This window comes from Periplaneta americana, chromosome 10 (genome assembly GCF_040183065.1).
Source record: "Periplaneta americana isolate PAMFEO1 chromosome 10, P.americana_PAMFEO1_priV1, whole genome shotgun sequence".
Classification (NCBI taxonomy): domain Eukaryota; kingdom Metazoa; phylum Arthropoda; class Insecta; order Blattodea; family Blattidae; genus Periplaneta; species Periplaneta americana.
In genome coordinates, this window is record NC_091126.1 from 130,000,774 (window position 1) to 130,014,894 (window position 14,121).

General features: G+C 34.2%; 1 protein-coding gene across 2 annotated transcripts in view; it reads right to left on the reverse strand.

Annotated features, from left to right (window-relative positions):
• Positions 1-14,121, reverse strand: part of Hem (Nck associated protein 1 Hem) — a 155,724-nt gene that overhangs the window by 58,481 nt on the left and 83,122 nt on the right. For both annotated transcript variants that reach the window (XM_069838143.1, XM_069838141.1), the window contains one exon: positions 11,467-11,695. In XM_069838143.1, coding sequence (XP_069694244.1) covers positions 11,467-11,695 — 229 coding nt within the window. The remainder of the gene's footprint in view (positions 1-11,466; positions 11,696-14,121) is intronic.

The window sequence follows — 14,121 nt, forward strand, 5'->3', positions numbered from 1 at the left end:
TAGTCATGTGGGGTGTTGTCAACACCCCACGGAGCTATTCAGCAAGCCTGTACTTCTGAAACTTTCAGTACCTTTCTTAGAATTGGTAAGGCAACAATAACAGTAAACATGTTTGAAATTGGAATTTGCATACTCGAGATAACGGTTTAAGTGGTGTGGGGTGTTGGTGCTCTTCTATTGTAAATAGTGGCAGTGACTAAACTGACAATAATTGTGTAAGAAATAATAACAATGGATGTTAAGTAGCGACTGTCACACAGAAAAATCAAGAAATTGATGTGAAGGAAGATAAAAAGTAAATTATGATTAGGAGAAAATACACGCTCGAATATTACATGTGAACCAATATTGAAATATTATCATTACTGTACATTAATTATAAGATTGTGATAGGTATTAAAGTATTTCATATAGTTGTATAAATAAGAAAAGAGCGATATTTTAATTGTTCACTAAAAAAAAGTCCATAAGAACCCATAATATTTGGGGTGTCAGCAACACCACGTGCAACTCTAAATGTTATATAGTTAAGCATGGCTGCTTAAGGGTTAATAGTTTAAAAACTGACTCATAAGTTGTGTACATGAAAGCATCACATTAATTAAAAGAATTGACACAACGCATACAGTAGGTACAGTGTTACCAAATCTAAATGCTGATTCTTCACCATTTCTGAAGAAGTCCGAAGTTTTCCTTTGGGTTTTTTGTTCGCATCTCTTTCTAGCAGCAATGTCATTCCTTCTTGGTGCTAGGGGTTGCTTTAACTGCCTCACATAAACATTAGGACATGTTACTGCCCTCATATGCATTCCTCTGACTAGCTAATTGTCTTCGGAACTGTTTCTATTTTGTCCTTATATTTTTGTTCACAAAGTGTTTAAATTTAAAATAAATATATTAGTGTACGATACACCACACATAAATTTCGTATTTATTTCATATATACAGTACATAGTGTAACTTTCAAATTTCTTCATAAAAATTCAGTTACACAACTTACACGTTTCAGTTAAACAGGTTTTCTGTTGACAGAGGTTTGATTAAAGGCAGTTTTATTGTATATACATGATTTTGAGAATGCCCACATTTTTATGTGAATATAAGTTGCACGTGATTATAAGGTGCATCCCGAATTTGAGCAGCCAATAATTGGAAAAAAGGTGCGCTTTTTATTCGGAAATATACGGTAAACAAATCAATTCTTCTTAAAACAGTATATATCGCACTCCCAGTAAAATAGTGTCATAACTTGAGAATTATGTTGAGTTACATAAACCAAAGTATTGTAAAAATATTCGGTTTCTTGGTAAAATATTGTCTTAATAATATTTTAATAAACAGATATCAAAATCTTAAATACTTCACTATTTTATTATTATAATTCATACCTCGAACCAGTAAAACAGTGTAGCAAGTTACTTACGACAATAATCTTCTAGTAAGAAGCTTTAATACTTTGCAGCCAACCTAGTAGAATACGGTCGTATGACAATTCCTACAGTTTTGACTGAGATTTTTACATTTTTATTGGATTATTCAACCTGACATACTTTAATAATAGTTGCAATCTAACACTCTTGCCAAATCCTATAGCTAAATCTAGCTTTTTCGAAATAGCAATAGAATCAATTTTGTACTTCTTATGTATTTTTTACTAACCAATCAAAGAAGACGTAAAACTATATACTTCTTACTGTTGACAAAAAGTTCAGGCAGCTGTTATACTTGAATTATGGCCTAGCTTCTTTTCATTGCTTGTGATGACAACAGTGAATGTTTCTCTCCATGAAATAATATCTACAACGCCTACTTAGGATCAAAGAGACATATCTACAAAATCATAGTTTTGAGATAAACGGAATTAAAGGTTTGCTCTTACAAATTTGACACTTTGTAATATTTTTCCATCTAAATCTTTATTACACTTAACACGTTGACTGCCACTTGACGCATATATACGTCCATATAAGTGCTGTGAGACGTATATACGCGTCAAGTGGCAGTCAACGTGTTAATGTTATGATGTTACGACTTGATAGTCTTATTCCTATGCCACTTAATAAGTTGTAATAAACTATTATTTTAATTTATGTATGTAGATACGTTTGTCTGATTCTTAACAAATTCAAAATTGCAGTTCAACTTACGGCAATCAAACAAGGACATTACAGTATTAAGTAACATTATACTGCGTTCTATAATGTCTGACAGCAGACGTAAACATTGTCGGCACAGGTAGGAAGGCAGATAATTGCTTAACAACCAATGGCAGAGATCACATCCCATGCTTATCTTGAAGTTGGGCGGTCTGAAGCATTCTGTCCGCCCAATGTCAAGATAAGCCTTGGACTGTGACGTCTGCCATTGGTTGAGTAGCAATTATGCGGCTCCCTAACTCTGCCGACAATGTTTACGTCTCCTGTCAGACATTATGGAATGCAGTGTAGAGATCTAATTTCACTGCAGCTGCTGGTCATGAATTGTATAAACATGAGTCTGTGGGATTCAGAGACTGAAACACAGTAATAAAGACTTTTCTATCAAATATAGTTGGTTTTTATATAGACCAGTGCAATACAATAATGAAAGTCCTTGAATTTTTTTCTTAACGTTAATAATATTTACAGGACTTTGAACTTGAGATAATAAATTATAAGGTAAATGGCATTACAGGTTTTTTATCTAACATAGTACAGAATGTTCAGCTAAACAAAATTATTTGTTAATGATATTATTTAACCCTACTACATTGTTCATTCATTTATACCTCACTCATACTTAAAAAATAAGCATTAATAAAGTACAGAAGTAGTTAAATGAATATTACAAACTAATAAATTAATACCAGAATAATAATAATACTTCCAATTAATTTAATAAATCTGTAATGAAAACTAAAATAAAACTGCCTGTGTATTTTACTCCTAGTTATCCTCCACAGCCTCATTCCCCACGAGGTCAGAAGTATTAAGACCCTGGTAGAATGCATGGTAGAGATGGGTAAAAAATAACACAACAGTTATTTTGGAACTGTTCCGGTCTCGGAACTGTTGCAAAAATGAACAGTAGGTCGGAACCTCCTGTTCCGAAATAACAGTGTTCCGACTCCGAGCTGCTCACTTGCCAACTGTTGCGGGCTCGCAGTACCGCGTGGCACAAGGTATGTTCTGACTCCCTCGGAACTGTTGCAAAAATGAACAGTAGGTCGGAACCTCCTGTTCCGAAATAACAGTGTTCCGACTCCGAGCTGCTCACTTGCCCAGCTGTTGCGGGCTCGCAGTACCGCGTTGCACAAGGTATGTTCCGACTCCGAGATAACAGTCGGAACGTCGGAGCTTGTTCCGATGAACCAACGACAGCTGCAGTTACAATGTACTTGAAACTCTCACGTGGTTGGAGGGGGGCGCATGGACATTGAAATCCTTGCGGTGGCGCGAACTTTAATATCAACATTTGTAAGACTGGCCAATCATCTGTAATGTTATAGTAAGTATTCAATAATCTGTAATATTGATTCCCGCTTTATGGTTTATTTCACCATTAGTTGACTAATTCTGTTTTATAAACATTCTACAAAGTCATAAAGTACGCATACTATTATTAATTAATTGATCAGCTGATTCTATACAAAGGTTAAAGTCGTAAATGGTAATGAGTGGTTTAGTTACAATGTCTGTATGTCGTTTGTTGAGGTTAAGTCTGACAAGCACAAGTTTTTGTGCTATCTTCTCTGTTATCAAAGAACGACAAAAATGTTGTAGCATTATTTGTTGGAAACTACCCATATAAGTACTGATTTGGAGAGCGAGGTTTAATGCGAAGTTTAAATTACAATTTGGTAAAGATGCGATTCCAACATTTTACTAACCCACTGCGGGGTTTCCAGGTTTCAGTACTGCCAATATATATCTTTTTTATTTATGAAATTGTAATATTTATTATTATTATTATTATTATTATTATTATTATTATTATTATTATTATTATTATTATTATAACTGTGCATTAAGAAAAGTAAAAATAAGAATTAATGATTTGGTTTTTTTTATTATGTAATAGAGAGAACAGAAATTACATACCATATGTTTTAAATGTTATGTTATTTTTTTTTAGTTGGCTACCATGTCTTTATAACTTTATGTACGAAAACAAAGTGTTGTATTCTGTCCTTGTAGTCAACAGCTGTGTAATTACTAACATTAAGCTTTTGAGTTCTGTCCGCATGCACAGCAATTTTCCAAAATCGATTCGAATGTGCATTGCAGTGCCATCTATAGATAAGAATGTGTACTATGTCATGCCTATGAGTGCTCCAGTGTGAGCTGCATGGTGTTATTTGTCTATGGTGAAGAGGGAGGGTACTGTACCGTTCGTTTGAACGACTCAACGACTCCGACTCATCACCACTGGTGACTGTTATTTCGGAACTGTTATTTGGAACATAGTATTTTTTCGGAACCGGAACCGTCGGAACTGTTCCGGGAAAAGAACAACTTCGCCCATCACTAATGCATGGTACCTAAGGGGTTTATACCCTTATGACACAAATCTAGGAACTCTTTTTTCTTTTCTCTATTTATGCAGAGGGGGCCGTCATAAGTGGGGCAAAGAATAATATTGTTTTCAGACTCTGATGACCTTCGTAGACCAGCTCTTTTCTTGGTTCGTAGACCCTGGAATTCGTCATTGTAGGAATATTAGTAGAATATCGTGCAAGGAACTTTTTTTCCGTTATTTCATCTAAACCATCTTCAACCAGGTTACAGTATCACCATTTTCTGCAGTTTTCTTATTGTTTATCATCTTCTTATGGAGTTGGCTGAAATCTAAAAAGTGAGTGTTATCCATCTTTATTACCATATGCTTATCTCATCTCATTCTCACAATAGTATACCATCCAGTAGAATCGAATACATCCACATGTTTACTTCTTCTTTCTATGTTAGTATCCACTTCCATACGTGAATGTCAGGGCTCGAAGAAACACTGGTTAATTATAGGAATATCCATTACATTCACTGCATGTAAACACATAGTACTGGCCCCACTTGTGATGGAAAAGAAGGTTATTTCTTTCCCACCTCCTTGATTTTCAGGAAATTCCATACACATGAAGCCACATCTATCGAGTCTCTTTTTCCGATCGTTTCATCTCATACATAGCAATATGCTTTGTTTACCTCTACATTAGAACAGTAAGATTGTAAACAGATAATCTCCTCTTGCAGAATATTGCCTTTGAATTTATTTTTGGACAGGAAAGCACAGCTTCCAAGTCAGTCGAATTCGACTAACACACTTTTACCTTTTTTGTCTTTTCCTTCTGAACATTTTGAAGTCTCTTTCCATTTCTTTTTTTTTAATGTGATATCCCTATTCCCTTTCCAAAACGTCGTCCTTTTTATCTTCTGGAGAAAAATATGCAAATTTTATACACTTATCACACATATCGTTTCGAGGCCTATGAAATTTCAGATTGAATTGTGTTTTGAATATTTGCTGATAGAATCATAATTTCTCTGCTACCCTCCCTTCTGCATGACACTCTTCCTGATAAAAAATCATCATTAAATTAATGCATTGCTGAGAAAGAACATGGGTAATAGTCAATAGGTTTAAGAGGAATGGCGTGAACCATAACTATTTATCAAGGATCAAAGAAACGTAAGCGGTTACGTTTCAAATATTACATTAATTGGCATTGCTTTTTACAATCCAAAGACGGATAAGCTCTTACGTTTGTCTGATCCTCAGATAGACCTAAATTACTGGTTCCTTACAGTTGTGTCAGTTAAAAAATGGGGAAATTGTAGATACATCTCTCTGATCCTAAGTAGGTGACAATATAATAATATGGTGGCGTTTTCTAGTTAACAGTTTCACAATATTCTGTATTAAAATGAATAGAGAGAAGTTGTTATGTGATCTGGCAGTTAAAAGTTTAAAAAGAAAGAAACTATCAGAAGCTAGTGTGTTTCAAATTTACTGCCCAGAATCAAGAGCCAACTTCCCATGGACCTAACATTGTAATCAAAATTTATTATCACACCAACCTTCTATGTACCCTAACTTACTTATTAACAATTTTTTGTTCATTAAGAAGCTCTATCAAGGCTGCCCTCATTCAATGTCAGACATTGTGTTTCTATTTGTTTACTTCATTTATTTATAAGTGGTTTGTATAGCACTAAATGCAATGATTGATCAATAAATTATTATTTCAAAACAATTTACTGCAACTTGATATTCAATCCTCAACATATCCTATTTCTGTATGTAAAGTATAAGAAACGTTCATAAATATCTAACAACTGGCCACATGCAGAATGAAGGGGATGGAATGCATTCACTTATAGAAAAGCAGAAGTCCCGGGCCACAAAAAGCGGATCAATTTACATTCCTAGTAATAGTGAACAAAATAATTGGAGAATCTGTAGTAACTTGGAATTAGAACAAGTATATAAGGAACCTAATATATATCAAGGCTGCCCTCATTCAATGTCAGACATTGTGTTTCTATTTGTTTACTTCATTTATTTATAAGTGGTTTGTATAGCACTAAATGCAATGATCGATCAATAAATTATTATTTCAAAACAATTTACTGCAATTGATATTCGATCCTCAACATATCCTATTTCTGTATGTAAAGTACTGGGTGTTCAGTTCAAAATGTGTCATGGCTCGCTGTATGTTGTCATGTGGCTATCCGATGATCCTAGAGAATTCAATCTTCCTACACTTCCGCAGAGGCGCATTACCTAAATGCAAGAGAAGTTGCCTAGCAAGTACGGCGTTCTTTCTGAAGATTACTTACCGATACGTACGGTAATGCCAATAGTGGCAAGAATGTGAACTGTTTGAAAACACGTACTGAAGTGAGTTTTTTTTCTTACTGTCGGGATATGGGGAGAGGGTTAAGACGATTACTTACGTATTTGTTGACATTAACTTCGACGGTCAACATGGCACGGAGCATTTGATTTGTGTTGTGGAATGTTGCCGTACGCAATCGATGATAACAAATACCCTGCGTACGACTTGCCCGCGCAAAACACAGTTCGAAAGAGGTTATGGTAGCACACAGACTTTACAGACCGCCATCTGTTGCTACGACATTCAAGTTATACCGTACACGTTCTCAAGTTCAGATTGAACGCCTTGAATAATAGGCAACTTCTCTGACATAAAAGCTGAAACTCGCTTCAAATCGCTGACTCACAACAATGACGTCATGACACACTTTGAAATGAACACCCAGTATAAGAAACATTCATAAATATCTAACAACTGGCCACATGCAGAATGAAGGGGATGGAATGCATTCACTTATAGAAAAGCAGAAGTCCCGGGCCACAAAAAGCGGATCAATTTACATTCCTAGTAATAGTGAACAAAATAATTGGAGAATCTGTAGTAACTTGGAATTATAACAAGTATATAAGAAACCTAATATAGTAACTTCGATAAAAATTAGAAGACTTGAATGGACAGGTCACTTAATTAGAATGGAGGATGAAAGAATGGCGAAGATGATCTTCACTGGAACACTGGAGGGAAAGAGAGATAGGGGTCGTCCCAGATTGAGATTGTTAGACTGTATTGAGGAAGATTTGAGGAAAGTGGGAATAAGGAGATGGAGGAAGAGGGCAGAAGACAGAAGTGATTGGGCTATTGTTTTAAAGGAGGCTTTAGCTAAACTATAAAAGCTGTATGCCAAAAGAAGAAGAAGAAGAAGAAGAAGAAGAAGAAGAAGAAGAAGAAGTAGTAATAGTGAAGCTGAGCAGAAAAATGGAAAGTCCTATGAAGTAACAGATATGCAGACATGATTTTCGTGACTTGAAGTTACTTTTATCCAAGAGGGATAAAAACTGCAATATTGATTATAATGAAGCAAAGGTAGTGTGAAATGATGCAAAGCAATTTCCAGTTACGAAAAAAAAGCTCTCACACATTCGAATACAAAAGAAGTTTCGAAGCACCTTACAGAAAAATTAATATCTGGAGGAGACAGAGAGATCGGCCAAAAAACATGCAATGAGCTCAGTAGTTCAGACTCCTGTCGTCAGTAATCAGAACTTGGCTGGCCTATAAATTGTTACGTAAACATGTAGAAAGAAGTTTATATGTGTATTTCTTTTTTTTAACTTATACAGCACTGTAGGTGACAACATGTCAATTCTAATATCCCTCAAGAGCTAAGATATTATGAAATATCCCTCAAGAAGCGATACATTATTTTTAGTTAGAAAATTAATAAACTTGTTCACTTTCTTTCATAGAGTAAACATAATATCATAATAGTCCTTCTAGAGTAACATAATAGCCCTAAAAGGTGTATCACAATAGTCCTCCTTATTCACACACTAATTACTATTAGACTGATCAACATTCACAGCTTAAAAAAAGAAAAAAAATTAAGCTGACACTTCTGAGTGAAAGAAAAATTAAAAAATTATTCTATCTTTATTCATTCAAGAGCAATAACAAAAGAAACTTAGCATTATGTTAAAGTTTTTTCAACATACAATTGTTTTAATGCATTTATGAGGCTAATAATGATTATTTTCAAACTTTCTTCAATATTACTCCTTAAAGAGCACAAGATATACTCAATAATCACAGTTTAAAATTTTTTTTAAACTGAGATTTTGGTACATTTTAAAATCTGTATTATATTAGCCCGACTTTTTTTTTTACTGTATCATATTAGCCTGACTTTTTTTTTTACTCTATCATATTAACCCTACTTGACTCTATTAAAGTGATTGTTTATGTATTAAAATCTGCCAGAATTTACACCCACAAAATGTAGAAAACAAATGTTTCTACTCATATAAACCTAACTAAATTTTGTTGCAGACATATATAAAAAAAGAAACAAGTATATAATGCAAAATGTGTCAAATTATGGTTTTGAAATGTATCCAAACCTACAGCAACTCCTATGTGAGTCAAGAAATTGTAAACTGCGCCATAAAAAGTATGATAAAAAATTAACTAGCATATCTCAGAGCACGGTAGTGTTGTGATTAGCATACCTGCCTTGTATGCAATGGTTTCCTGACTTGGGTTTTTCGTGATTTCTCCAGGCAAATACCAGCATGGTATTATTTACAAGACACATGATCTGCTTCTTACCAAATCCTATAACCCTTAATCTTAATGCTCTGTATGTCATCAGTCATCTTCTGCAACAGATCAGCCATCTGTCTGGTAAGTAGCACACTAAGATGCCCGAAGTTACTGCCCAAATTAGAGCATATAACAAATACAGTGAAGCCCCATTTAACGTGGTCCAATATACTGTCAATTCATATTTAATGCAAGGGAAAATATGTCTCCCAATAAAAAAAAATATGTAAATTTTAGTGCAATTTTTACTTTGAAAAATGTAATGAAATACAGCAGCCTGCACAGAGCATTATTGTAGTACAATTTATCATCCAGTAGTCAGGTATGACACAACCCTCAGTGGAAAATAACTTGTTTCAGGGTAAAACTGCATTCCAAGGGATTTCGCAGAACTAACAGAATATAAACCATGTCTCAACAAGTATTCAATAGAATTGCCTGAGATATGGCCTTCATTTTCAGAGGTCATGAGAAGCTTCTGAAGTTGTAAAATTTTTTATTCTGTATCACACATCCCGAGTGTTGAGTCTTGAGTTCAATAAACGTGGAGTAATGTTGCAGAAATGCAAAACATATTCAGAGAGTTATAAACTCAAAGTGATTGATAATGTGAAGAACGGGGAAACAAAAGCAAGTTTATCGCAAGTACTGCATCTTAGAAGGAACAATTAGAAAATGAATGAAAGTACATAAACTTGTAAGCTTTATTGGGGTGCTTTTTCACAAAACAAAGTGAAGGATTACTATTCTCGGTATCAGTTATTAGATCTCAAGCTGTGAAAATGCATCTGCCACTTTAAACATCTACTTTGATGGACAATCTGCTTATAATTTAAGACTACACACTTAATGTCACTGAAAAACTACAAACATCATTACCTACTATAATGTTATTCTAAATAAAATGTGATACTAAGCATAAATTCTCTGTAAAAGGTTTTTCATGTATGTACAGTTTCCAGCACAAACAAAGATACATTTCTGATTCTACTGTAATACATATTAACCAGCCATTTTTTAAAGCGAAACTTGAATTGCTGCAGCAAGACTGTTCTTCTATTACATTTGCTTTACCTTCACTGCAGTGCTAACACTGCTTTACAAGTTTGCTGCATGATCCATCATGGCGGAATGCATGTTTTGGTCTTTTGCAACATTTATTATTGTTAAAATCGTGTAGTAATAACAATTTCATGTCATTATCATGCAAGTCGAAAATATTTAACATGTTCGATTCTTTTAAGGTTAACTTTATTACTACAGTAATAAAAACCAATATTAACTGTCCACCATTTTGCAGTCAGCTGGCCGAATTGCGTTTTTTTCGACCCTCTTTTTGCTGCAGCAAAGTCATGAAGCACTTTACTGAAGAGCTTTAAAAAAACACACTGTATGCATACACTCAACCAGCTAGTGAATATTACTGACAATTACTAGGCCTATATATAGCACTTGCAATGTTTCCAATTTGGCATGTATTAGTCTACCAAGGCGAGTTAAGTCCTGCAACCGGAATGCCACTTGCACTGATAACATACGAATGTTACCATCTTGTGGTACAGTCAGCTGGGGAGAACAACTGAAGCACACAACATCTTGCATGCACGTCCATAAGCATTGCCATTATGGTAAATTGACTCAACATTATGGCAATTTAATTTTTTTCTCCTATTATTGTATATTTTAAAGTCCCATACTATCTACTACATTCACAAAGTGTCAAAATAATTAACCCTAGAGTAGACGTGTGGAGTTACTTGTCACTCAGTGAATTTTAATCTATTGCTAGGTGGTTCCATTTTGGTGTAATGCATTCACCATTCTCACTAGCTGCTTATTAGATTCTATAATGTGATTTCAGTCCAGTGGCTGTGTTCAATATTTGTGCATTGTAAAAACGACCTGCAAACTGAACTGGGTGACAGCAGTCAACCATGTGCCTATTAGAATGCTCATTTTTATTTTCTCATTTTATACATACATACATCAACTTTCTGATCAATATTTAGGCCTATACTATGACAATAGGTACGTTCCTATAACAAAAATAATCATGCGCCTATTGCAGGACTAAATAGGTATCTTGAGACCTTCTTTCTTCTCTTAATTACAGAACTTAATAACATTGAAAGCAACACATCTCTTATTAACTTTATTAGGTAATACAGATGTGGAGGTCTATTGAAATGTTGAATGTCTATGTATTTATGGGTGAATTAATCTTTATTTTATCATAAATGATTTAGAATATATACATATACGAATTTTTATTGGTAGTAATTCTGCTGGACACCCAGTATATTACAGACAATGTGAAAGTTGAAACTTACCTTCAGCTCTTGTACTTGGCTAGCAATATGCCACATGAGAGTCTCATTCAGGAGTTTCATTCCATATGGTCCTATCAGTTCTGCAAGTGCTCTCAACTCATTGATGTCTGAAAACTCTTCAGCATTAAAAGGTATGGCTCCCTCTGCTGTGAGACTCACAAAAGCCCTCTGATTGATGGAGAAGCAGATATTTCCTGCACTCACACGGCGAAGTAGCACTTCTGAATACCTGATGAACAAATTATGTCTCATTGCATTGATACTTCACGTACAAGAAATATTAGGTAGATTAACAAACACACTCCTTCTATAAAAAATGACATACTATTTTGTATTGCGAGATTTTGGGCTTCTGCACCATGTCATAGATGCGGAAATAGCCAATGTTTCTTAGCAATGTGTTGGCTCCAACATAAGGGAAGGGAAGGGAAACTCGTCTGTTGGACCCATTATCAAGACCTATTTTCTTGCTTTCCAGAACTGGAAATCGAATGCATTGCATACAGTATGCTAAGAAGTGGCAGTATTATGGAAAGAAGAATTCTCATTGTTATTTTTCAAAATCGTAGTCAAAGGCCTTTTAAGTTCTATGATATCCAATACAATTAAACGAATTATTCTTGTATATTTGTAAATTTTATCTTGAAAACAGGAATAAGGATTCTGATGACATGGAGTGAATCTACCATTTTCAGTTGCGAGAAAGCAATTTAGCTAGGTTTCAACTTTGAAAAACCTCATTTAAGAGGTTACATAACCATTGTTAAGATACATTAATTTAGAATCTGTTGTTACACATAACTTCCACTTTAAGTGCTGCCAACTTTGGTGTCTTCACATTGAATCTGATGGTTTTTAGAGGGAATACTGCCATCGGTGATCAGAGGGCTTTTACGAATTTTGTACAGAATTATTGCTATTTTTACAATGTACCACAGTTTGCATCGTCAGAAATGTGGCAAAGCTGGAGAAAATACCAGTAAATTGATCTCAAGAGTTAAAAACAATACGTCCATTTGAAAATTTTCGTTTACTCTGTTTTGGACTTTTCTTGAAATGAAGGGTTCAGAACCATAGTGGGCCAAGCGCCATTTACTAAAACTGTAGAAAACAAGGGTTAAAATGAAGTTATTACAATAATTCAATTCAAACATATAGCAAGTTATATAAAGTGTACACATTCAAACTAAATGATATGTCAATCTTCATTAAACTATGGTATTCACTTAACTTTAACCCTTGCTTTCTCAGTTTTCAATAAATGGCGCTTGGCCCACTATGGCTCTGAGCCCTTCAATTATTCAATAACAAGAAAGGAATAATAAATTGAAAGTTGTTTGAATTGACTATTATTCACTTTGGTAGTGCCTGTGTTGAGATTGAGATTATGGTATCATTAACCTTAGGAAAACAGAAATTCATTCAGAAATTTACAAAAGAATGGCTGGAAAAGTTAATATAAAAGATTGGCTTTTAAAAGTTTCCAAATACTACTTATAGTAAGGTGTAGCCTAACTTTTGTTGATGCAATTTAAAAGCAAAATTTAATGATTTGGTTGACCATACAAAGACAAATAAACATAAGAATTCAGCGCAACCATTTAGTTTAGCAAGCCAAACAAAACAAGTTTCCTCCTGCCAATAAAATTAATTTTAATAACAATGCAGATGAAGCTGCATTAATCACTACCATTACTTAAATTATTATGAATAAGTAATGATTAACTTCATACTTACAAAGAATTACGCAATATTCTATACACATGACACAGTAGCTTCGGGAAATTTGACAACACTTAGTCCTGTTCAGTTCGTGTGGTATATCATTTGAAGGTATAAGCAAAGACAGGTAATCAAGAGGGTATGAAATCAGCAAATGGATTTAGTGAATGAAAACATTAACCTTTCCAGTAACAACCACAGCACCGAAGGGGCACAGTCTGGCTGGATGGACAGTAGCACCATAGTCAATGCCTGGCACAAGTTCTAAGGACCAGGAAAACTGCGGTATTACTTACACAAAGAGATAAATTATCACTATTAATCAAGGACCATAGTGATCAGAAATATTTTCAACTAGAGCCAAGAAATTTTTATGTGGAAATGTGGAAGAATAAGGAGTACTAGATTATTACATGACGAAATTCTTGAAGCATGGATAACAGCCTTTTTGAGGACAAAATAAAAATCTCACACTGCACTTAACAATGTTGAAATCTTAAATTATAAATTACAGGTTCCAAGGGGACAGTTTCACAACTCAATGAATGGATTGTCTTTGAGACTGACAACTTCAAAAGCTTTGAACTATTTTCTTCCTTATTTTTAAATTCTGTTCTCCAGAAACAAGTATGTCGACTGGAATAACTGACCATGTTGCATTACCTACTTATCCCTTTCAATGGAATATACAAAGTGAACTGTAAGTAATGTAATTAATTTTAAGAGATTGTTCTTTGAGATATTTCGAACAAAAAAGTTTAACATAATTTTGTTTGTTTTTGCTTCCTTTTCAAGATAAAAATTGTTTCATATCGACGGTGTTTAGGTAAAAGGGCTTAACCCTCATTTTTTGAATGTGACTTTATTTGCTGTAATTAGTGTAAACAGTTAAAATTTAATATCACAAAACGTGAAGATATGGTTTTTTTTACA